The 23,979-nt window shown below is 44.1% G+C and overlaps 1 protein-coding gene across 6 annotated transcripts in view; it reads left to right on the top strand.

Moving 5' to 3' along the window:
• The window catches only part of WLS (Wnt ligand secretion mediator), a 116,788-nt gene that overhangs the window by 55,313 nt on the left and 37,496 nt on the right, over window positions 1–23,979 (top strand). For all 6 annotated transcript variants that reach the window (XM_086394318.1, XM_086394317.1, XM_086394314.1 and 3 more), the window contains 2 exons: window positions 16,425–16,549; window positions 22,943–23,104. In XM_086394318.1, coding sequence (XP_086250444.1) covers window positions 16,425–16,549; window positions 22,943–23,104 — 287 coding nt within the window. The remainder of the gene's footprint in view (window positions 1–16,424; window positions 16,550–22,942; window positions 23,105–23,979) is intronic.

Genomic DNA, 23,979 nt, shown 5'->3' with positions numbered 1-23,979 from the left:
CCCCACCTGTGTGCTTAGTCGCTCAGTCGTGTCTGACTCTTTGTGACCCCATGAACTGTAGCCCACCAGGCTCCTCTGTCCATGGGGATTCTCCAGGCAAGAATACTGGAGTAGGTTGCCATGCCCTCCTCCAGGGGATCTTCCCAACCCAGGGATCGAACCCAGGTCTCCTGCATTACAGGCAGATTCTTTATCGTCTGAGCCACCAGGGAAGTCCCCATCCCCACCTAAGCCACATGAAACAAATATTCTGTGCGAATAACACTGGCCTGTCTCCAGCAATAACACAGCTGCTGAAACAGCTTAGTCACCAGGGGGATGGAGGTAGTGTGGCACGGGAATGCGGGGTGTAGAGATCTGACATTTAGCTGGCTGGCAGCCCCCCGGGAGCCAGCACAGATCTGTGGGAGAGGCTCGGAGAGGGTCCGCTTCCCATTCACAAGCATGTCCTTGTTTCTTTTGAAGCCCAATCGTAATCCTCTCCCTAGGCCGGCAGACTGTAGAATAAAACTGAAACATTTTGGAACCGAGGAGAGGAAAACTGAAATGGTTGACTCCTCTGAGACACCTGGTTTCTTTCCCTTAATGATCCATGTTTATTCCCTGGATAATTTTTTTTTTTCCCTGCTCCAGGCTAGGCAGAGTGTGATTTAGAGGAAGAGCAAGATGGGAGGAAGGGATGGTGCGGAAGAGCTCTTATCTAGAAAATGTGACTTTCTTAGCTTTTAGGTATCCAGGTGATGTAGGAAGAAGAGGGCAAGTCCTGGCCCTCCTGCCTGATCTTGCTTGAGCTTCTTCTGCATCTTCATCCATCAGAGCTCCTGTCTGAAGGACTCTGGGCAGATCTGGGCACACTGCTTCCCCGGTTTCAAGCAGGGTTTTAGGAGGACTAATAAACTGCCACGGAGTGACCCCATTCCTCTTCTAGCCCTTTGAAGAAGTGACCTTTGTGTTTTCTCTTTATCCTGGACTACTTCTGCACTGTTTGTTTTGGGGGTTGTTAAGTTAAATTAGCCATCCCTTTCCTCTCCTAGTTACTGTATGAGAATGCAGCTGTCAGTCTGTGAACTCTGCCATCATCTATTTTTAGATTCAGGGTGAACGGAGCCCTCTTCTCTAATTGCATTTGGTGGGAAGGGGGGAGGGCAGGTAGATTTTCATAAGCATCACGTCAGCTGTTCTTCTAAACGCTCTGTGCTCTGACGGCGTCCTGGGGAGAAAGCAAAGCAGCCCACTGTGCGTTTCCCTCCCCTGGCTGTCAGGCTTGTTTTCACCCCACATTTATGTTGATTATGGTCAAATAGGAAAGAGCTGTTGCCACATTTGCTCTCCGGTGTTTTAACACTTGCCAACTTGGATGGTTCTGATTTCTCTAGCTTTGTCAGGAAATGATTGGTTCATTGTTGAGTTCAGGTTCCTTGGAAAACAGGGAAGATCCTTCTGGTGACATTTCCTATGAGAGTCAATAATCTTAAACATACTGAGAGCTGTGTAAGTGCAGCAGGCCTCAATTTTTTCGAGATCTCTCTACCCCCTCCGCCCCCATCCCCGCCCCATTCGTCTGCCTTTCACACAGCTGCCAGATCTCTTTGCTTAAACATCCTTCTAAATAAGATGCTGCAATGTTCAGAGCACATTTCTTCTCTTTCTCAGCAGATGCTTCCTCATCCCAACCTTATCTGTTTTCTTTACTCCATCTCCCATTCCCTGCCATAGTGAATGAGTTGATTTCTCTGACTGCACTGTGCTATTTTGTGCTCCCATGACTCTTTAGCCCTGTGGTTCCCTCTGCCTATAATTTCTTCTCCTGCTTCCTTACCTAGTGAACTCTTACTCATCCTGTGAGTCAACAGTTAAACATCATTGCTTTTAGATGAGATACTCCAGAAGATTGTATATTCTGTGCAGTGTTTCTCAGCCCCCTAGTGAGTACTCTTGACAGCTTATGCTGACTACAGTGGTCCCTTGATATCCCTAGGGGATTAGTTTCAGGACCCCTGTGAATGTCAAAATTCACAGATGCCCACATCCTTTATATACTGCACCTTTATATGGTATAGTACAGTCAGCCTTCCATTTCTGCAGGTTCTGCATCTGTGGATACAGAGGACTGACTGAATATATCTGTTTCATATACACTACCCACATGGGGTAATGTTCCTTCCCTGGTGGCTCATTAGTAAAGAATTAGTAAAGAATCCACCTACCAATGTAGGAAATGCTGGTTCGATCCCTGAGTTGAGAATATCCCCTGGAGAAGGAAATGGCAACCCATTCCAGTATTCTTGTCTGAGAAATCCCTGGGACAGAGGAACCTGGCAAGCTATAATCCATGGGGTCACAAAGAGTCAGACATGACTTAGCAGCTAAGTCATGAAAAACAATTGCCTTCCTTACCTTACTGTGAACAATTGAGGGCAATGACTCTGCCTTGAAACTCAGTTCAGTTCAGTCACTCAGTTGTGTCCGACTCTTTGCGACCCCATGAATCGCAGCATGCCAGACCTCCCTGTCCATCACCAACTCCTGGAGTTCACTCAGACTCACGTCCATCGAGTCAGTGATGCCATCCAGCCATCTCATCCTCTGTCGTCTCCTTCTCCTCCTGCTCCCAATCCCTCCCAGCATCAGAGTCTTTTCCAATGAGTCAACTCTTTGCATGAGGTGGCCAAAGTACTGGAGTTTCAGCTTTACCATCATTCCTTCCAAAGAAATCCCAGGGCTGATCTCCTTCAGAATGGACTGGTTGGATCTCCTTGCAGTCCAAGGGACTACTAGTAGGTGCTTAAATATATTTGATGGAGGAAAACATGGATTGGATGGTCCAGCTAGCATTAGCGCTTTCAGAGGTATATTATTCCATCTTGGTGGCAGCATCAGCTGTTATGATTCCTCAGTTCCTGATGGACTTTTATGCCCCAGAAAAGTAGGCTTGAGTAGATTATCAGAGACCTAACATGTCATACCCAAATGGTTGCTGTAGATTTTTCTTCTCTGAAGTCTTACCAGTAGTTCAATCTATTCTCTTATCTCTGTAGATGTGGACAAGCATGATTGTTGTTGGTCAGTTGCTAAGTCGTGTCTGAGTCTTTGTGACCCCGTGGACTGCAACACGCCAGGCTTCCCTGTCCTTCACTATCTCCTAGAGTTTGCTCAAATTCATGTCCATTGAGTCAGTGATGCTATCTAACCTCTGTCACTACATCCTCTGTCACCTTCTTCTCCTTTTTGCCTTCAATCTTTTCCCAGAATCAGGGTGTTTTCCAGTGAGTTGAGTCTTTGCATCAGGTGGTCAAAGTAATGGAGCTTCAGCATCGGTCCTTCCAATGAGTATTCAGGGTTGATTTCCTTTTTAATTGATTGGTTTGATCTCCTTGCAGTGCGACAGACTCTCAGGAGTCGTCTCCTCCTTTACCCCTACTAGCCCTCTCAAGCACAACACTATTGCAACTCCATATTGTAATTCAGATAAAGCAGGAGAAAGGGAATGGTGACCCCTCTCCGGCTCACTCTGTTTCCACCCAGTCCTAAAGAGCAGGTGTATTGCTCCTTGATGGTACCCTTGGCCAAATTTGAAGAACATCCTTTTTATCTGAGTGTGTGTGTGTGTGTGTACACATATGTGTGGTGGTGAGAGAAAGGAAGCAGGTTGTAGGGGAAATAAAGTGAATGCCCCCAAAATAGCAGACTGTAGACTACACACAAGTGGTATAGAAATGATGGAGTGACAGAGAGAATGTTGGAATTTAAGGCTATTTGGAGAAAGAAGAATTATATTCACTCATTAATTTGTCAGGTATTTAATGATGATTTGTAAAGACATGAGCGATGTAGCTATGAACAAGACGGAGGCAGTCCTTGGCTCTCAGAACCTCTCAAAGTGGGAGGTGGGCAGGGAAGGCGATACAGGGAAGTAGTCAGTAGCTGAGCTGCAGTAGGATACGTGTTATAGCAACACACAGGCTGCTGCAGGAGCAAGAGGAGAAGCCCTCCCTCTGTTTCAGTGGGCGAGGGAAGGTGGGAATGAGTCTGTAGAATTCTAGAAGATGAGCAAGTGTTATTCTGGCATGAGGGAGGATGCCAAGCACTATCTTCAGAGTACTGTCTGCAGCCCAGAGGAAAAGCTCTTTTGTAATATACCCTCTCAAAGAAGGCTCCTAGTAAAAACCCAGTGTGCTAGCAGGGACCCCAAGTGTAGTAAGTGTAGATAACTTTTAGTGAAACTGAAAAGTAAAAGTTGCTCAGTTGTGTCTGACTCTTTGCAACCCCATGGACTATACAGTCCATGGAATTCTCCAGGCCAGAATACTGGAGTGGGTAGCCTTTCCCTTTCCCAGAGGATTTTCCCAACCCAGGGATCGAACCCAGGTCTCCCACTTCGCAGGCGGATTCTTTACCAGCTGAGCCACAAGGGAAGCCCAAGAATACTGGAATGGGTAGCCTATCCCTTCTCCAGGGGATCTTCCTGACCCAGGAATTGAACCAGGGTCTCCTGCATTGCAGGCAGATTCTTTACCAACTGAGTTATCAGTTCAGTTCAGTTGCTCAGTCGTGTCTGACTCTCTGCGACCCCATGAATCGCAGCACGCCAGGCCTCCCTGTCCATCACCAACTCCTGGAGTTCACTCAGGCTCACGTCCATCGAGTCGGTGATGCCATCCAGCCATCTCATCCTCTGTCGTCCCCTTCTCCTCCTGCCCGCAATCCCTCCCAGCCTCAGAGTCTTTTCCAGTGAGTCAATTCTTCACATGAGGTGACCAAAAGTACTGGAGTTTCAGCTTTAGCATCAGTCCTTCCAAAATATCAGGGAAGCCTTAAAAAAGCAGTCAGCAGTTGCTGAGTACTTACTGTATGCCAGGGCTGTGTGAGTGACTAGCACATTTAATCCTCACAACCATAGGAGATGGACACATTGTCACCGCCCCCCCCCCCTTTGTAGAGAAGTTCAGTGACTTGCCAACCATTGCACAGGCACCAAGTGGTCAAGGTGGTCCCTGATCCCAGGCTGCCTCTCTCTGGAGCCTGAACTCTTACCCATCTTCAAGGCTGGAAGTGGTATGTCAGGCTAAGGTGACCAATGTAGCAGGCAGGGATAGGAAGAGGGTTGTGAGATGAGATCCTGATGCTAACCAGGAGCCAGGTCTTAGTCTTGTATGCCTTTAAGGAATTTCAAGATTAGACTGAGGGCAATGTAAAGGCATTGAAAGTATTTTAGAAATCATCTATCTGACTACAGTGTGAAAAACATACATGGGGCATGTGTTTGAGTCATCTAGACCTGAGATGATGGTAGCCTTGAATAAGGGCTTCCCTGGTGGTTCAAACGGTAAATAATTTGCATGCAATGTGGGATACCCAGCTTTGATCCCTGGGTCTGGAAGATCCCCTGGAGAAGGGAATGGCTACCCATTCCAGTATTCTTGCCTGGAGAATTCCATGGACAGAGGAGCCTGGCAGGCTACAGTCCATAGGGTTGCAAAGAGTCGGACATGACTGAGTGACTAACACTTTCACTTTGAACAAGTGGAGGGTGGTGGTGAGGACGGAGAGGGAGATAAATCTATAAGACTTGATGAGCTCAGAGAATGGACTGAATTTGGTGGTTTGGCTTTCTTTTGTGAACCGTGGAAATAGAGCCATCCATCCAGTGGAAAGTGGGCATGCAGATTTGAAACTCAGGAGGGAAATCTGAACTTGAGAGGTGACTGATGCTCCAGGAAGAGATGAGACCCCTCAGAATGAGTGTGCTGAGTTGGAAGGGAAAGGAGTGGGATTTCCCTGGTGGTCGGTGGTTAAGACTCCACGTCTCCACTGCAGGCGGCTTGGGTTCGTTCCCTGGTTGGGGAACTAAGATCCTGTATGCTATGCAGCCAAGAAGTTTAAATAAAATAAGGAAGGGAAAAGAGCTACTCTATAACTCAGTGAACACCAGGATGTGTTTTTTCTATATTCTGTTGTCCCTCCAATTCATTTGTTTATAAAACATTTGATGCCCCAGCTACTTTTCGAAATGTATATCCTTTAAGCAGTTCAGTAGGATGCTGTAAGGCTAAGTGGATATTTTCTAACTGAGAAGATGTCACTTTGCAAAGGGCCTGATGTGAGGAACATTCCACAATGTCCGTCATATTTTCATAGACAAGTTACTTCAGTTAGGAGATACTGCTTCAGAATATAGCAAGGGATCATTCTGACAATGCTTAGAAAAATGTTTTACACGTTGAGAAATACTTCTCCACAATGCAAATGCTTGACGCGATGGGGTAAAAGTGAGACAGGTGAACTCAACTGTTAGTCTGGTTTGTGAAATAATTGTACTCATTCATTTTATAACTACCTCACACCCAGGCCTGTAGGGCATCTTAAAAAAACAGCCAGGACCAAATTTATAATTAGCTGAGTCCATTTTTGCCAGACCTAACCATGGATATAGGACAGGGTTGGTTTTGTTATTTCCTTAATTGAAAGCGTCAAGAAAATACAAGCCAGGTCAGGGAGTTTTTGATCAGGGAAAGAACGCTGGCATAAATAACCCCAGATTATATGTCTGCAGGAGGCTGGGAGGAGGCTGGTCTGCACGGCCTCCTTCTGAGGTTACCCAAACAAACCTGGTGACTGGCAGCTCCCCTATGTAATGTGGGAATGTGTGTGAGCATTTTGAAATCTCTAATTTTTTTCCCAGGGCAAGGATCCAGGGAAATCAAGGTTTCTCAGGGTACTTAAAAGCTTTTGACAACCATAAAATAATTCTTTATTTTCTCTTAATGTAACTTGCCTTCCCCCAAACTGATCAGTAATATCACCTAATCATTATGGGACTGGATGGAAAAGAAATAGGATTTTTAAGTGTTTATATGCCAAGTGACTCTGTCAACAGCCTTGGGAAGTAGGTCCCGCTGTTTCTATATTGCAGAGGTGGAAACAGACTTAATCAAAAGTCACTTAGCTAAGAAGACATAAAGATAAAATTGAAAAGTGGATCTGTTTGGCCCCCACACTCTTTGTAATATCCTGACTGGCAAATGCCTATTTCCAAAAGTGTAAGGTAAGAAGCGTTCTGATGAATTCCTCGAAGAAGGCTCATCTTTCATAACTTCAGCGCCTCCTCCCAGGGGCCTTCTGACATTAAGCAACTGCCCTAGGTTTCTTGGGGTGCTCACGCTGTTTTCTAGCTCTTTGTCCCCCTCCCCCATCATTTTTGGCTTATGCTGAGGAGTTGCTTACCTTTCTGGCTTTCCACTTGTCTTCACAAAACTGATTGGCAAACACTTTCCCTTGAAGGGCAGGATGGTTTAACTCATGCAGAGATAAATGCTTCTTAAGGGTATGCCTGGTCTGTGTGTCCCAGTGTGGGAAGGCACAGATCTTTCTGCCTGTAATGGTACTCGGTCTGGGTCTGCTCCCACAGAACCCTGCAGTGCAGGTTCCTCATGTCAGAGCACTGCTTCCATAACAGGGTGGAAATCCCAGCTGTGCCTTTCCACACCTCCCTTCCCAGTATTGAGAATGGATTTTCCGTGCAAACAAAATGTATCTCCAAAGTCATTTGAGAAATGTGAGGCTCAGACAGCCCACAGGACAAAAAGCTGCTGGTCTCATTTAGGTGTGGAAAGTCATGCATCTCAAATTTATAAATGCCCTATGTGGATACTTTACAGCTTCACCCCATAGAACTGGTGTAACCAGCATTCTTGTCTTATAGAGAAGGTTTTCTGGGAGCCAGAGGTAGTCTTGGCCTTCCTGCCATTCTCCCAAGGAGTTCAAATTGAATGCTTCACTTTCATTCTCTCTGCGGAGGTGGGGGAGGGGAGTATTGCCCAAACAGTACCGTAGGAGTCATGAGACCCGTGTTTTATTACCTGCAACATAGTCATTAAAGCTGAGCTTTGCTTCCGATCCATTGGAGACAGAAGAGAAAGTGGTTCTGGGGGCTGAGTTCACAGCTTTGCTGGGTCCTCTGCCCAGTGTTTTCCTGTGTCTGAGTTTTGTGCTCCAGGTTTGGATATGGGTTCATAATGGGAGGTTCATGTCTCTGAAACCCAGTAACTATTTTGAATTAAGGTAGATACGAGACTTACTTTCATATCCCTTATGAAATGATAGAAACAATAGCTAAACCCATCATGCTTTCAACACTGATCTAAGAATTTTTTGTGTAGTAACTGATTTAAAGATCACAAAGTCCTAGGTGTGTGCTCAGTTGCTTCAGTCATGTCTGACTCTGTGCGACTCTATGGACTGTAGCCATCCAGGCTGCTTTGTCCATGGGATTCTTCAGGCAAGAATGCTGGAAAGGATTGCTGTGCCCTCCTCCAAGGGATCTTCCCAAGCTAGGGATGGAACCCATGTCTCTTGTGTCTCCTGTGTTGGCCAGTGGGTTCTTTACTACTAGCACCACCTCGGAAGCCCCAGCGTCCTAGGAGGCAAGTCCTATTCCAACAGGGTGAAGAAACTATGAGTGTCCATGGGTGGGGGGAGATCACAGAGTCCTGTGAGAGGGGCTAGCAGGTCACTTGAACTGGCCATTCTCCCTGTATAAGAACCACAGGCCATGAAGCTCTAGAAGCTTGTCTGATGTTTCTAGGGGAAGCTGAGTCTTGGCTTCTCTGCCTTATGAACAGAAATGATAACATCTGCCCCAGACAGCACAGAAAGTAGGGAGGTGATCCATGAGGATTAGGCAGAGCCTGGGGTGAATGTCATGAACAAAATAGAAAAGTTTAGGAAGAACTTCACTTGGTGGTAAAATGGGAAGAAAAGAATAGTGGTGTGGGGCAGTATGAAAAGTGTCTCCCTTCACCGCAAAGAATGATGTTTTCTTAGCTGACCTGTGGAGAGATTTTGTTTCCTTTTGGTGTTTTTTTGTTTTTAAGATATTTATTATTTTTTGTTTGGCTGCACTGAGTCTTCAGTGTGGCACGTGGGGTCTTCGTTGCGTCACGTGGGATCTTTTGTTGTGGTGTGTGGGCTCTCTAGTTGTAGAACATGGGCTCCAGGCCGTGCAGGATCTCTAGTTACAGCTAGCAGCCTTAGTTGCTTCACTGCATGTGGGATCTTAGTTCCTAACTAGGGATTAAAACTGCATCCCCTGCAAGACAAGGCAAATGCTTAACTGCCAGACTGCCAGGGAAGTCCCTTCGTTTTGTTTTTAGTGAGTTGGTTATTAACGTGCAAAAATTGAGAGATATATAACCATCTGAGGGGAAAGAAATGGCAGCCCACTCCAGTATTCTTGCCTGGAGAATCCCAGGGACAGACTAGCCTGGTGGGCTGCCGTCTATGGGGTCACATGGAGTCGGACACGACTGAAGCGATTTAGCAGCAGCAGCAGCATAACCATCTGAATCTGGCTTCTCTTGAAGCAGCAGGTCTGGAAAGATAACCTGTGCTATCTCTTGAGGGTTGGAGTTGAAAGCAGACACGACTGAAGCGACTTAGCAGCAGCAGCCCGCATACATAGGGCTCTCCCATCCCTGATCACACACCAAGTTAGGGCCAGATCCATGATTGGAACACAGGCATCCCTGGGCTTCCAGCTCCAGGCAGGATGGGTCCCTTTACACTTCTCTAGTCAGTTTTCTGAAGTGATGCTCTGTAGGTTCTGGCAGTTCCTCTCCTCAGTGCTCAGATTAGAGAATTGCAGCCATGTTCCTAGCGGTCTCCTGGGAGCACTGCATGTTTCTCTCCCCTAGAAAGTTGTGTTTGGTCAGAGTTAAGTGGCCTCTGCATGCAGTGTGCTTGATTCAACTATTAGGTTTCTTTTGAATTCTGTTTCTGCCAAAAAGATAGTAGAGCGTGGTTGGGTCTGAGGGAACCAGACTGAGGTGTAAGGCCCAGCTCTACCACTTGCTAGCATGTATTCTTGGGCAGTTTTTCTAGCTGACTTCATCATAGGATGGGTGTGAGGATAAAAGAGTACAGTGTTCTCATGGAGCCTTATTTTTATTAAAGACGTACCTGTTCATATTTTGTGACTCATTTGAGGGCCTTATTTCATCACAAGTTACCCAGTTTTCTTTAAGCAATACAAAAAAGATGGTTGTCTTTTAAGAAGGCTTCAAAATAGTTCTCTTTCTCATATTACCAACAACAATACAACTTCAGGCAAGTCACTCCATATCTGAGGGCCTCGGTTTACTTACTAATCAAAAGGAAATACCCATGCCCACTTTATAGAGTTGTTTAGTGAGGTTATTTAAATGAAAGCACAGAAGTCATGAGGGCCTAATAGAGAGTAATTGTACATGAAAACAGTCTTTAAAATTTTTGTTTTTAACAGCATGTTTTAAAACAGTTTTGAGATTCCCAACAGGTAGCAATAACTCAAAAAAGGAAGAAGGCCAGGAGGCAAGTGTGTCTGGCACTTTCTCTCCCTGAGGCACCTGCTTTGTAAGGTCCACCCCTAACGTTTGTGGGGCCCAGGGCAAGAGTACCTATGAAGGCATGGCTGCCATATGTCTACAAATTTTAAAGTAATAAATCACACCAACAAATTGTTGAGCCAAATAAGTCCTATCACCCAAATGTAACTAATCTACCTTCATGATGAACTGGAAGTCTGGGTTTAAATTTGGGATTCTTAGACTCCTTGGAATTCTGTGTCAAAAATGGGATGGACCAGGGAGTATGGGCTTCTCAGTGTCCTTTCTTCCCATCCCTGACTCCATCCCACACAAAGAATATGTTTATGTGTGGACACCCCACCCTCCAAGCTCAATCTCTGTCCATGTCCTCAAAAACAGCAGCCCTTTGATCACTTGTGAGCCCAAAGGCACACGAGTGGTTGTGGAGTTCCCTTTGGGAGACCAGATCTGGGGAAGTTGTCCTCCTCCCCAGGATGTGGAAATAGGCTCGGAGCTGTCTGAGTATGTATTCTGGATTCCTGAGTTCCTGGGCCATGTTCTGTAAATTGGTGGAGAGGTTAGGCTCTTGGTGAGCATGTCCCTTTCACTTCAGGGTCGTCTCATCTGGAAAAGAAGTGAACAGCTGGGAAAGGGTGGACAGAGTGGGACCCTTTATTTATTTTTTAATTTTATATATATATTTATTTATTTACACTGGGCTTCCCTGGTGGCTCAGATGGTAAAGAATCCGCCTGCAATGCAGGAGACTTGGGTTCGATCCCTGGGTTGGGAAGATCCCCTGGAGGAGGGCATGGCAACCCACTTCAGTATTCTTGCCTCGAGAATCCCCGTGGACAGAGGAGCCTGATGGGCTCCATGGAGTCACAAAGAGTCGGACACGACTGAGAGACTTTCATTCATTTATTTACTTTTTGTTGCGCTGGGCCTTCAGTGTGGTATGAGTGCTCTTGACTGCAGCTTGTGGACTTCTTTTGTTGCAGTGCATGGGTTCACTAGTTGCCGGTTGCAGGCTTCTCTAGTTGTGCCATGTGACTCTCTAGTTGCTGTGTGTGGGCTCCGTTGTCCTGCAGCACATGGAATCTTAGTTCCCTGACAAGGGATCAAACCCATGTCCCCCTTCATTGCAAGGCAGATTCTTAACCACTGTGCCAGCACTAAAGTCCCTGGAGAAGGACCCTTTAAAAGTCTGAGGCCGAGATTCAGGACCGCGCCTGCCGTGTTGTATCTAAGGCCAGTGCTGCCCTGAACCCTGGCCCTCCAAGGAGCTCAACATAAGAACTGATAACTTCCTTTATACCATCCATATTTATACTATTGAGTTCTGTGGAAATGCCTTTTCAACAGAGTTGACAGTCCCAATTCCTAATCCCAGGGTTAGAAGTGAAAAGGAGGTAAAGTGGTGCCTGATACTCAACTCACACATGGAAGCTCTGGCCAGTTCTTTCTCTGGACCACTGAGGCTGCCAAGCAAGGAGCAGTTGTAGTCATTCTGGCTCCTAACCAAGAGGATATACAAACTCTCATTATTGCTTCTGCCAAGCCAGGCATCCCACAGTTTCTTATACAGACTTATTATTCTGCATTCTCAGCGCTGGGTCTCTGCACAGCCTGGTGTCCTCAAGTCCAGAGTCTCCTCCTAGACTGTGTGAAGCTGAGAAGATGGATGAGAACTGGGCTTCCAGTGATTCTGCGTATAGACTTTGACCCCACTTCTCTGTTGTCAGCGTCTTGCCTTTCCTGTCTTATGCAACACCTGGTACTTTCCAGTTCTGAGTGGCTCGGGGGTCTATTGGACACATTGGCTCGCTTTTCCAAAATATCCCTTCTGTGGAGTTTCAGCTGTGCCCATCTTTGTGGCTGCCAGAAAATCCTACTTCATCCGTTTTTCATCTTCAAAAAAATTGTTGCAATCTCTGATCTGCTCATGTCACTACCATTTTCCCCCCTTGTGATTTAATGGCTTTTATTTTCCTTTCCTGTTTTTTTTTTTTTTTTTTTTGTGGAGTTTCAGGAGTGAGATGAGAAAACACAGGTGGCCAATTCACCATATTTGACTGAGGATTTATTATCGTTCATTATTTTTTCATTGAAATATAGTTGATTTACAATATTATATTAGTTTCAGATATGTAGCATAGTGAAGCGAAGTGAAGTCGCTCAGTCGTGTCCGACTCTTTGTGACCCCATGGACTGTAGCCTATCAGGCTCCTCCGTCCGTGGGATTTTCCAGGCAAGAGTGTTGGAATGGATTGCCATTTCCTTCTCCAGGGCATCTTCCCAACCCAGGAATCGAACTTGGGTCTCCCGTATTGCAGGCAGACGTTTTACCATCTGAGCCACCAGGGAAGCCCCATATAGCATAGAGATTCAGGTTTTCTTTTTTACATGTTATACTCTATTAACAGTTATTATAAGATAATGGCTACAAGCCTCTGTGCTATGCAATATGTCCTTGTTGTTTGTTTTATACATAGGAGTTTGTATCTCTTAATATCATACCCCTGACATGCCCCTCCCCGTTTCCTCTCCCTACAGGTAACCACCAGTTTTGTTTTTTTTTAATATTTACTTCTGTTTTGCCATATACATTTGTTTGTATTATTTTAGATTCCACATATAGTAATAACATACAGTATTTGTCTTTCCCTGACTTATTTCACTAAGCATAATATTCTCTAGGTCCTCCACATTGCTGCAAGTGGCAGAATTTCATTCTTTTTTATGACTAATATTCCACTGTGTGTGTGTAATTTGTACCACATCTTATTTATTTACTTATTTATTTTTTAGTTGAAGGATAATTGCTTTACAGAATTTTGTTGTTTTCTGTCAAGCCTCAACATGAATCAGCCATAGGTATACATATGTCCCCTCCCTCTTGAATCTCCTTCTTTATACCACATCTTTATCCGCTCATTTGTTGACGGACACTTGGGTTGCTTCTATATCTTGTGTTGAAACTATTGCTGCTATGAACATTAGAGTATATGCATCTTTTTGAATCAGTGTTTTTGGTTTTTCTGGATATATACCCAGGAGTGGAATTGCTGGGTCATACGGTTCTGTTTTTAGTTTTTGGAAGAATCTCCATGTTCTTTTCCATGGCAGCTACACCAATTTACATTCCCAATAACAGAGTACAGGGTTCATTTTTCTCTACATCCTCACTGCCACTTGTTATCTGTAGACTTTTCTGTGCTAGCCATTCTGACAGGTGTAGGTAATACTTCATTGTGCTTTGACTTGCGTTTCTCTAATAATTAGCAATGTTGAGCATCTTTTCATGTGCCATCTGAATATCTTCTTAGGAAAAATATCTTCAGGTCTTCTGCCCATTTTTTGACCGGGTTATTTGGTTTTTTAAAAATGTTGAGTTGTAGGACCTGTTTTTGTATTTTGACTATTAACCTCTTGTTGGTTGCATCATTTGTAAATATTTTCTCCATTCCATAGGTTGTCTTCTTGTTTTATTATTGCTTTCCTTTGCTATGCAAAAGCTTTAAAGTTTAGTTAGGTTTCAGTTTGTTTACTTTTGCTTTTATTTTTTTGCCTTAGGAGACTGATCCAGAAAAAAATCCTTCTGTGATTTAAGTCAAAGAGTGTCCTGCTTATATTCTCCTCTTTATAGTGTCATGTCCTACATTTAGGTCTTTAATACGTTTTGAGTTTATTTTTGTATATAGTTTGAGGGAATGTTGTAATCTCATTCTTTTACATGTAGCTGTCCAAGTTTCTCCAGCACTGCTTATTGAAGAGACTGTCTTTTCTACATTGTATATTCTTGCTTCCTTTGTCATAGATTAATTGACCATAGGTGCATGGGTTTATTTCTGGGTTCACTATTCTGCTCTGTTGATCTGTGTGTCCATTTTGTGTCAATTACTGACAATTACACAATTACTATACCACAAAGCTGATTACTGTAGCTTTGTGGTATAGTCTGAAATCTGGGAAGGTGATACCTCCAGCTTTATTTTTTCTCAATATTGCTTTGGCAGTTCGGGGTCTTCTGTGGTCCCATATAAATTTTAGGATTCTTTGTTTTAGTTCTGTGAAAAAGGGCATGGGTATTTTCGTAGGTACTGCATTCCATCTGTAGATAGCTCTGGGTAGCATGGCCATTTTAACAGTGTTAATTATTCCATTACAAGAGCATGGGAGATCTCTCCATTTCGTTGTATCATCTTTAATTTCTTGCATCAGTATTTCATAGTTTGCAGAGTATAGGTATTTTATTTTATTTCTTGGTTAAGTTTATTCCTAGTTTTTTTTTTACTCTTTTTGATATCATTTTAAGTGGGACTTTTTTTTTTAACTTTTTCTCTCCAATAGTTCATTATTAGAGATTGAGGATATAAATGGTACTAATAAAAGAGTGGGCACTGATGTTCATCGAGAGTTTTGTCTATATCAGAATGGCTTCAGATCCCTTCTTTCCTGCATTATTTCTTTGTCTTCCTAGATTTCCTCAGAGAACTAGGAATGTACTGCACTGTCAAATTATCTTCAAGCCACACTGGGTCAGTGGATAGTAAAGCCCCAGTTTTCTGGACAGCAGCTATTCTTGCCTGTTTCCCTTGTGACCTGGAGTTGAGGTTCCAGGACCCAGAACTGAGCCCAGTCTCATAACCCCAGTGGGAGCTGGCTCACCATGGTCATTGTAGACATGTAGTTGTGCTTTTTTCCCCCATTAAGACTCCTCTATTCTGAAACTTGCTCAACAGAGTATAAAACAGACCAAATGGATAGATGTGATTTTTACCAAACTTATCTCTTTAATGAGCTCTGTGATGAGTTAAACCCATTCATGGTCCTTATTGATACAGAAGTATATATGTGAATGTTCATTTGTATAATTATGAACTTATTTTAATATTCTTGTCTATGTATAAGTCTTAAATTTAGAGAAATCCTTCACATCTTAAATTAACTTTGTCCACACTCTGAAGAGTTTTGAATTTTAGAGAAGCAGAAGAGCCTGCATTTGAGAACTTCTTGGGGGAATTTTAGAAAGGATCTTTCAAACTAGAGTGTTCCTGAAGAAAGCACCCAAGGTACTTGTCATTTATCTGAGAGGTGGCGAAAAATCTTGGTCATTTTGATCAGAGAGGAGAAAACAGATGAGTTGTAGGTTTCAAGTGCTAAGGCACTTTTGTGGAAAAATGACCTCATGTGCCATGGGACTCATATGGGGGGATGTAGGACCAGTGGTGGAGAAGCCTGGTAGGCTGCAGTCCATGGGGTCGCTAAGAGTCGGACACAGCTGAGCGACTTCACTTTCACTTTTCACTTTCATGCATTGGAGAAGGAAATGGCAACCCACTCCAGTGTTCTTGCCTGGAGAATCCCAGGGACAGGGGAGACTGGTGGGCTGCTGTCTATGGGGTTGCACACAGTCGGACACGACTGAAGTGACTTAGCAGTAGTAGCAGGACCAGTGGTATAAGTTAAGGAGGATACATGTTGAGTCAGAACCTGACCATTTGGAACTGGCTCAGAATGAGACCGCCGTCTCTAGAGGAATTTCAGTGGGAGCTCTTTGACTCCTTAGCAGAGCAGTTGGTGATGGGAGGGGACCCAGCATCCAGCTCAGACATTCATCCGGTGACTTTTAAGTCTTCAGATTTGGAAAGTCAGGTTTGGTGCTTGATAGGAACTGATGCCAGAGAAGGCAATGGCACCCCACTCCAGTACTCTTGCCTGGAAAATCCCATGGATGGAGGAGCCTGGTGGGCTGCAGTCCTTGGGGTCGCTAAGAGTCAGAGACGACTGAGCGACTTCACTTTCACTTTTCACTTTCATGCATCGGAGAAGGAAATGGCAACCCACTCCAGTATTCTTGCCTGGAGAATCCCAGGAACGGGGGAGCCTGGTGGGCTGCCGTCTATGGGGTCGCACAGAGTCGGACACGACTGAAGCGACTTAGCAGCAGCAGCAGCAGCAGCAGGAACTGATACATCTCTTTTGTCTTGTTGGTTTCCATCCTATAAGAGTTTTTAAACTGTTTTCAAAGTATCTTTCCAGAAGCCATTTCTGAATTGTGGATCATTTCTCTTGCAGGAGAAAATGCAGAAGTTTCCATGGATGTTTCTCTGGCTTACCGTGATGATATGTTTGCTGAGTGGACTGAAATGGCCCATGAGAGAGTGCCCCGGAAACTCAAATGTACCTTCACCTCCCCCAAGGTAGGGTACCTTGATGTCCTAGTTGATGGGGTTTTTATTTGGTTTCCAGGTATGTGGGAACATTTGCTCAGACAGAGTCCTTGTTCCTAAGCATACATGACTCACAAAGATTAGTAGTCACCATCCTTTGTCCTAAAAGAGGGCAATTTAGATATTTCATGTCCCTGCAAAGGAGCAAAGAACAGAAGGAGGAATGTTTGTTTGAAGTGATTTAGTTGTTTCTCTAAAATACCTCCATAAAAATAAGCTCTTTGTTCTTTTGTTAATTAGCTAAAAGTGTTTGAAGAATGTTGCTTAGTTAATTTTAGGTGGGTAAATCTGTTCATATTGGATCAATGCATGTGTCTGCTCTCTGTTTCTTAGGCATCTCTGTTGCCAAAATCAGTGTGCAGGTGTGAAGACTAACAATCCCAGGGAACAAACATCATGGACAAAAAGAAGGGCCTGAGGGAGGAATCTAGTTTCCTTTGTGACCTCAGTCTTTTTGCACATCTGTAGGACTCTCCTTTCTTGGTTCTTCCAGGAAGATTTGTTTAACCACCCAGAGGGAAGAATGTCCCTATCCTGCATTGAGTGTAGGGAGACACTTTCTCTTGGACAAAGGCCTCAGAATCTTGAGGAATTAAAATACAGGGATGGAGTCAGTGGCCCTCAGAGGCCAGTGGGATTTGACTGTATAAGGACCAAATCAGAATTACTGGGTGCCCTTTTCCAGTGCCAAGTGCTGCCCTCAAACGTGCCTCCCCAAGATTCTGTCCCACGCACCCTCCCCCACCTGCCAAAGTCTCTGAAGTTGAAATGGAGCCGTAGTTACTATTACTCGTGGTTACTCACATTCCTCAAGAGTGTTGACAGGGAGCACCACCAGCTAGGTGACCTCTGATGTCCCTTCATGGACAGAAATAATCTGATTTTCTTTGCATGAAATGGAGGAGAGGCCAAACTGCACTGAAGCACATTCCTGATTATGTCATTTATCACTTGACATCTTCAGGTCAGTTGCTGCTGAAGAATTTGGCTACTTTGTAGTACTTGCTCTGTTGATCGATTTAGTTCTTCACTTTTGCTTACAACTGCAAAGTTGGGTTTTCCTGTGGAATGGTAAGGATAACAGGTTGAAGCCTCTGAGAACCATGCCCCCATCCTGCCCTGAAGAGGACTAAAATGGGGCTGTGCAGGTTCATTACCATTGGTTAAAGGCCTGGATTTGGAGCAAAACACTCCCCAGTGGCTCAGTGGTAAAGAATCTGCCTATAATGCAGGAGATGCGGGTTCAATCCCTAGGTCAGGAAGATCTCCTGAAAAAGGAAATGGCAACCCACTCCAGTATTCTTGCCTGGGAAATCCCATGGATCGAGGAGCCTGGCAGGCTACAGTCCATGAGATCCCAAAAGAGTCGGACATGACCAAGTTCACTAAACAGCAAACAACAAATAACTTGGCTTCAATTCCAGACCATTTCATTTACTGACTGCATTCCCTCAGGCTAGCTTGCTTTATCTGCTCAAGCTTCAGTTTCTCCTTTGCCAAATGAAATAATAATTAATACCTGCCTGTGGAATCTCTGTAAGGACTAGATAACAGAACGAATCTTACCACTTGAATCTAGTCTGGGACATGTTTCACCAGATGGGCCACCAGGACAAAACATATTAACTAAATCGCTCATGGGCCAACCATGCGCCCTACACATAAGCATCTTTTGGGGTACCTGGTATTTGTTAAGTTTCTCTTTCCCTAGGGTTCCTAGATCAGAGCTACGGAAAGTGTGGCCTAAGAATTAACAGCATCAGCATCACCTGGTAGCTTGTAGGAAATGCAGATTTTCAGGTCACACTCCAAACACAAGAATCAAAATTCGCGCAGAACCAAGGAACCTGTGTTTTAATAGGATTTCAATTCCTTCTCTTAAGCTTGATAAAATTTGAAAGTGACTTCAGTAGATCCTTTCCTTAATAATCAAATGTAGGGTCCCCCCCCCAAATTCATCCAGAATTGTTTTGAGTAGGCCCTTGCTGCTGCTGCTAAGTCACTTCAGTCGTGTCCGACTCTGTGTGACCCCATAGACGTCAGCCCACCAGGCTCCTCCGTCCCTGGGATTCTCCAGGCAAGAACACTGGAGTGGGTTGCCATTTCCTTCTCCAATGCATGAAAGTGAAAAGTGAAAGTGAAGTTGCTCAGTCATGTCCGACTGTTAGCAACCCCATGGACTGCAGCCTACCAGGCTCCTCCGTCCATGGGATTCTCCAGGCAAGAGTACTGGAGTGGGGTGCCATTGCCTTCTCCGTTGAGTAGGCCCTTGGGGGTAATCTGTAGGTGAAAAGGAATGGTAAAGAGGAACTGGAGGTAGCAGAAGAGAGAGATGTAATATTTCTAGATCTTTGTATGCAGTGGAGGAAATTAATTAAAACCTTTCTAACTGTTGCTGCAAGTTGATTGCATCATTCAAGGGTAAGACTGGTTGGATGTTTAAAGCTAAAGGATATAAAGCTTTTGCATATGGAATTTCATTCTCAGAAAAAGGGAAAAGTCATTTCTCACCTTACTTAAACTCTTAGAGGGCGCTGAGAAGCAGAGTCAGGGGAGGTTGTTAAGAAGCCTGCAACTGCTTCTTAATGACAGTTGCTTGATTATCTTTAGGATGTGTTGATCCCTTTCAAGAAAGATACTAAACCTTGAAAAGTGTGAAGGAAATGAATCATCAAATCTATGCTTTTTGATTGCAGTGAAATTTAGACTTGAGTCTGAAGATTAAATGAGAAATTGCTTTAAAGCTTTTTAGTCCCTGGTGGATTGTGAAGTTTAAAAAAAAAAAAAGTCAAGTTGCCACCTGCTGTAATTTGTCCTAATTAGCCAGTCTCATGCTGGATTTAGGGGAGGGCTGAGGCGGCTGGGGAAAGGAAAAGGAGGGAGAGAGAGCAGGAAATCTTTCTTTCTAAATGCCCTAAATACTGGCAGAGGCAGAACCTCAGTGCATAAAGAAAAGTCCCCAGCAGGATATGGTGAATTTGTCTGAGACAGGTAGGACAGGCCAGGATCCCAGGACCCTGTGTGCGTCTCTGATCTGTTGGATTTAAGTAAATCTGTCTCATGTGGTGGTGTTACCCTCTGTGTAGGGACAGGGGAGTGGAAGACAAGGGAGTGGAAGACCCATGAAGGGGCATTAGAAGGAATTCAAGAGATCACATAAATAAACCTTCTTGCTTTACTTTCCCTGGTGGCTCAGATGGTAAAGAATCTGCCTGCAAAATAGGAAATTCAGATTTGATCCCTGGGTCGGGAAGATCCCCTGGAGAAGGGAATAGCTACTCACTCCAGTATTCTTGCCTGGAGAATCCCATGGAGAGAGGAGCCTGGCAGGCTACAATCCATGGAATTGCAAAGAGTTGGACATGAATGAGCGACTAAGTATGCATTCACGCTTTACTTAGAAAGAAAATGAGACCAAATGAGGTGGGTGACCTTCCCCAGCTACCCAGTAAGGGGTGAGGTCAGGACTAGAATTTGAACCTCTTGGCTTGAAGTTCAGTGTCCTCCTTACTGTAGCACAAGGCCTGCCTGCAGGTGTGTCCAAGGCCACAGCATTCCTTTCTTTCTGCTGCATTCACGTGTCCTCCTCCCTATCAGAGCTGGAGGCTGGACTTGCAAGACTCATGTCCTCAACCCAATTCTGCCACGACTTTTGGGACCTTGGGTGAGACACGTGACAACTTGTTTGAAGACAAGTTTTGTTGCCTTCAAACTCAATTTCTGTAAATTAGCTTATTGGAAACACATCAGAATATCCACTTTTTGCTGTTACAAGAGCAGGCAATTAGCCTCCTTAGTTCAGCTTCATCTGAGGCTGAATTAGAGCCTATACTGTATTTTCCGCAATTTTGCAGAGTCCTTCCTGCTTTGATTTATAAGTAGAAGAGAAGGGAGCAGAAGGGAGAGAAAGATCTATACAGACTTATCCAACTTGCAGCTGAGTTTTGGAAAAGAAGGATTCTTTCTACAGAAGAATTTTTAAAATTTCAAATGCCATGTCTAATCAGCTGGTCATTCTGATAAGAGCCCCTAAGATCTTAGAAAATGAAAAACAATCATGATTGATCAATGATGTCTATCATGAGTAGGAAAGGAAAGAGTGGAAGCACGTAAACCAGATCTGTACCTGCTCTACCTCTGTTTTTGTCATTTGTGTCTTCTGTCCCTGCACGAAGGTCTGTTTATTGCACACTCTTGAGCTCTGACTGTCTAGTAAACCACTCCCCCATCCCCACCCCCAGGATCACAGAGGAACAGACTCCTTCTTATCTTCCTTTCTCCTCTGGACTTTTTGCTCTGAAGATTTACAAAAACTTTTGGAGGCCCTGAGAATTCAAGCTTAGGAATACCAAATTCCATCCCTCCATCACTTCATCAGAAGGTACCAGGCAAACATTAAAGCTGGAATACAAACCCAGCATGAAGGCAGACACTTGTCTGGTCCATTGGGAAAGAATCCTCAGTTGCTGAAGCTCATGCTTCTCTATGCCCATACTTGAGAGCTTCCCCCACCCCTCAGCTAGGCCACAAAGCCTTGTGTCCTGTGGAGTTGGAACAGAATTTCATTTTCAAAAGCAAGCTGTGCCCCTACTCACCAATCTCCCACTGCCATGTGCTGGCTGGTACCTCTTAAACTGCTTGGCAGGAAGTCCAGGAGGCCTTCCTAGCTGTAGTTGTTCAGTTGCCAAGTTATGTCCAACTCTTTGTGACCCCATGGACTACAGCACACCAGGCTTCCCTGTCTCTCGCCATCTCCTGGAGTTTGCCCAAGTTCATGTCCACTGAATCGGTGATGCCATCCAACCATCTCATCTTTTGTCGCCCTCTTCTCCTTCTGCCTTCAATTTTTCCCAGCATCAGGATCTTTTTCCAGTGAGTCCACTGTTTGCATCAGGTGGCCAAAGTATTGGAGCTTCAGCTTCAGCATCAGTCCTTCCAATGAATATTCAGTGTTGATTTCCTTTAAGATTGACTGGTTTGATCTTCTTGCAGTCCAAGGGACTCTTGAGAGTCTTCTCCAGCACCACAGTTTTTCGGTGCTCTGCCTTCTTTATGGTCCAACTCCCACATCCACACGTGACTACTGGAAAGTCCGTATCCTTGACTATACAGATTTTTGTCAGCAAAGTGATGTCTTTGCTTTTTAACACACGTCTAGGTTTGTCATGACTTTCCTGCACAGAAGCAGTCGTCTTCTAATTCATGGCTGCAGTCACTATCTAAAGTGATTTTAGAGCCCGAGAAGAGGAAATATGTCACTGCTTCCACCTTTTCCCCTTCTGTTTGCCATGAAGTGATAGGACTGATGCCATGATCTTAGATTTTTTAAAATTGAGTTTTAAGCCAGCTTTAAAAGGTAAAAAGGACTTCCTAGAAACTGTGTTAAATGTTTATTTAGTTTCTGCTCCCTTCTGCCATTTTGTCTCTTGGGCAGTTAGAAAGATTTAAAGGCAGAAAATTCCAAGTGGTCATCTCATTCAACCTAATCTCATTATTCCCCTCATCTCTTTGTATCTTCCCCAAATTCCAAGGCTCTTTGAGTTGCTTCTTCTATTTTTTTGGTCAAATCAATAAAAAGTAGGTATTTCGTGCTTGTTGTAGCATCTCCTACAGGCCAAAACTATGTATATTTACATAGTTATTAGTGACCATGATACAAGAATGTGATGGATATTAGCAAGGACTTCCTCCTGAACATTTAAGGAGTTGACTGTTCCACAAAGCTATACAGTATCTGATAGTATGCTGCAAATTAAAAGTTCTTATAGCCCTTATAGACCAGGCTAGTCTGATGTGAGGCTGTAATAAGGATTGCAGAGCTGAGAAAGGTGTTGAAATAGAAGAAACCCCTGCTCGTTACCTGAGATTTCTGGTTCCACCTCAAATGTGGCTGGGTTTTATTTTGGGGAGGGAGGGTGGCAGCTTATATAAACCCATGTACACTATTATGTGTGGAGAAGGCAATGGCACCCCACTCCGGTACTCTTGCCTGGAAAATCCCATGGACGGAGGAGCCTGGTGGGCTGCAGTCCATGGGGTCGATAAGAGTCGGACACGACTGAGCGACTTCACTTTCACTTTTCACTTTCATGCATTGGAGAAGGAAATGGCAACCCACTCCAGTGTTCTTGCCTGGAGAATCCCATGGACGGGGAGCCTGGTGGGCTGCCGTCTATGGGGTCTCACAGAGTCGGACACGACTGAGGCGACTTAGCAGCAGCAGCACCCTATTATGTGTACCTCTGAAGTATACATTTAAGCCTTAGCTTTTTAGAATTGGTGATATGAGTCAAAGGCAAGACAATTCAGACACAGTTTATTGGAAATGGTGACCGTGCCTCAAACCCTCTACTCTTCTTCCAGACCCTAGAACATGAGGGCCGTTACTATGAATGTGATGTCCTTCCTTTCATGGAAATTGGGTCCGTGGCTCATAAGTATTACCTTCTAAATATCCGACTGCCTGTGAATGAGAAGAAGAAAATCAACGTTGGGATTGGAGAGATAAAGGATATTCGGCTGGTGGTAAGTGAATCTGATTGATCACAGTTGTGGTATAGGTTCTTACAATTTGTCTTTTTAGTAGGGAAAGAAGTATAATGTGGAGTAGATTTTTTAAACCTATTTTAGGTTTTTTAAATCTGAAAAGCAACTGCACATTTATTGTAGAAAATTATAAGCACAGATAAACACACCATAGAACATGAAAGTTATCTGTAATATCCTACCATCTTGAGAAATAACCATTTCAAGGTTTTGCTATTATCTCCTTCTTGATTTTTTTCTGTGTGTGTATATATGAATATATTTTAAATTGTCCCCTTCTAGAGAAGGAAATGGCAACCCACTCCAGTATTCTTGCCTGGAAAATTCCATGGACAGAAGAGCCCAGTGGGCTACAGTCCATGGGGTCACAAAGAAACACAACTGAGAGACTGAGCTCAATCCTTCTCTTAAAAAAAGGGAGGGGATCATATTCAACTAACTCTTCCATTCTTTGCTTTTTTAAATGTAATGGTATATTATAAATATAATGTAAATGTACTTTGCGGTACTGCTTAGCTTTCCACAGTATGTATTCACCTTAACACATTATGCCAGTGCTGTCATTTGGGGCATCTAAGATAGCTCCAATTTTTCAATGAAAACCTTGGAGAAAAATCATTGATCATGTTCCTAATCATTCCCTTACGATAGAGTGAGGCTATCTTCATGCCTTTTGATTTAGTTTTACACAGTGCCTGAGGAGGGGTTGAGGGGAGTGTGAGGGCGTTACCTGCTGTGAATGTTAAAGCTCTTGATCTTGGAAGTTCAGCAATAAAGATCTCCACTTACTGCTCTTCAAAATGCGTCTGCTGGTAGAAAATAACACCAAGATATATTGACCTTAAAAATTATGA

This window comes from Bos grunniens, chromosome 3 (assembly GCF_055505025.1).
Source record: "Bos grunniens cultivar Pamir isolate PY7600 chromosome 3, Bosgru_T2T1.0, whole genome shotgun sequence".
NCBI classification, from domain to species: domain Eukaryota; kingdom Metazoa; phylum Chordata; class Mammalia; order Artiodactyla; family Bovidae; genus Bos; species Bos grunniens.
This window is presented reverse-complemented; position numbering and strand designations above follow the sequence as displayed.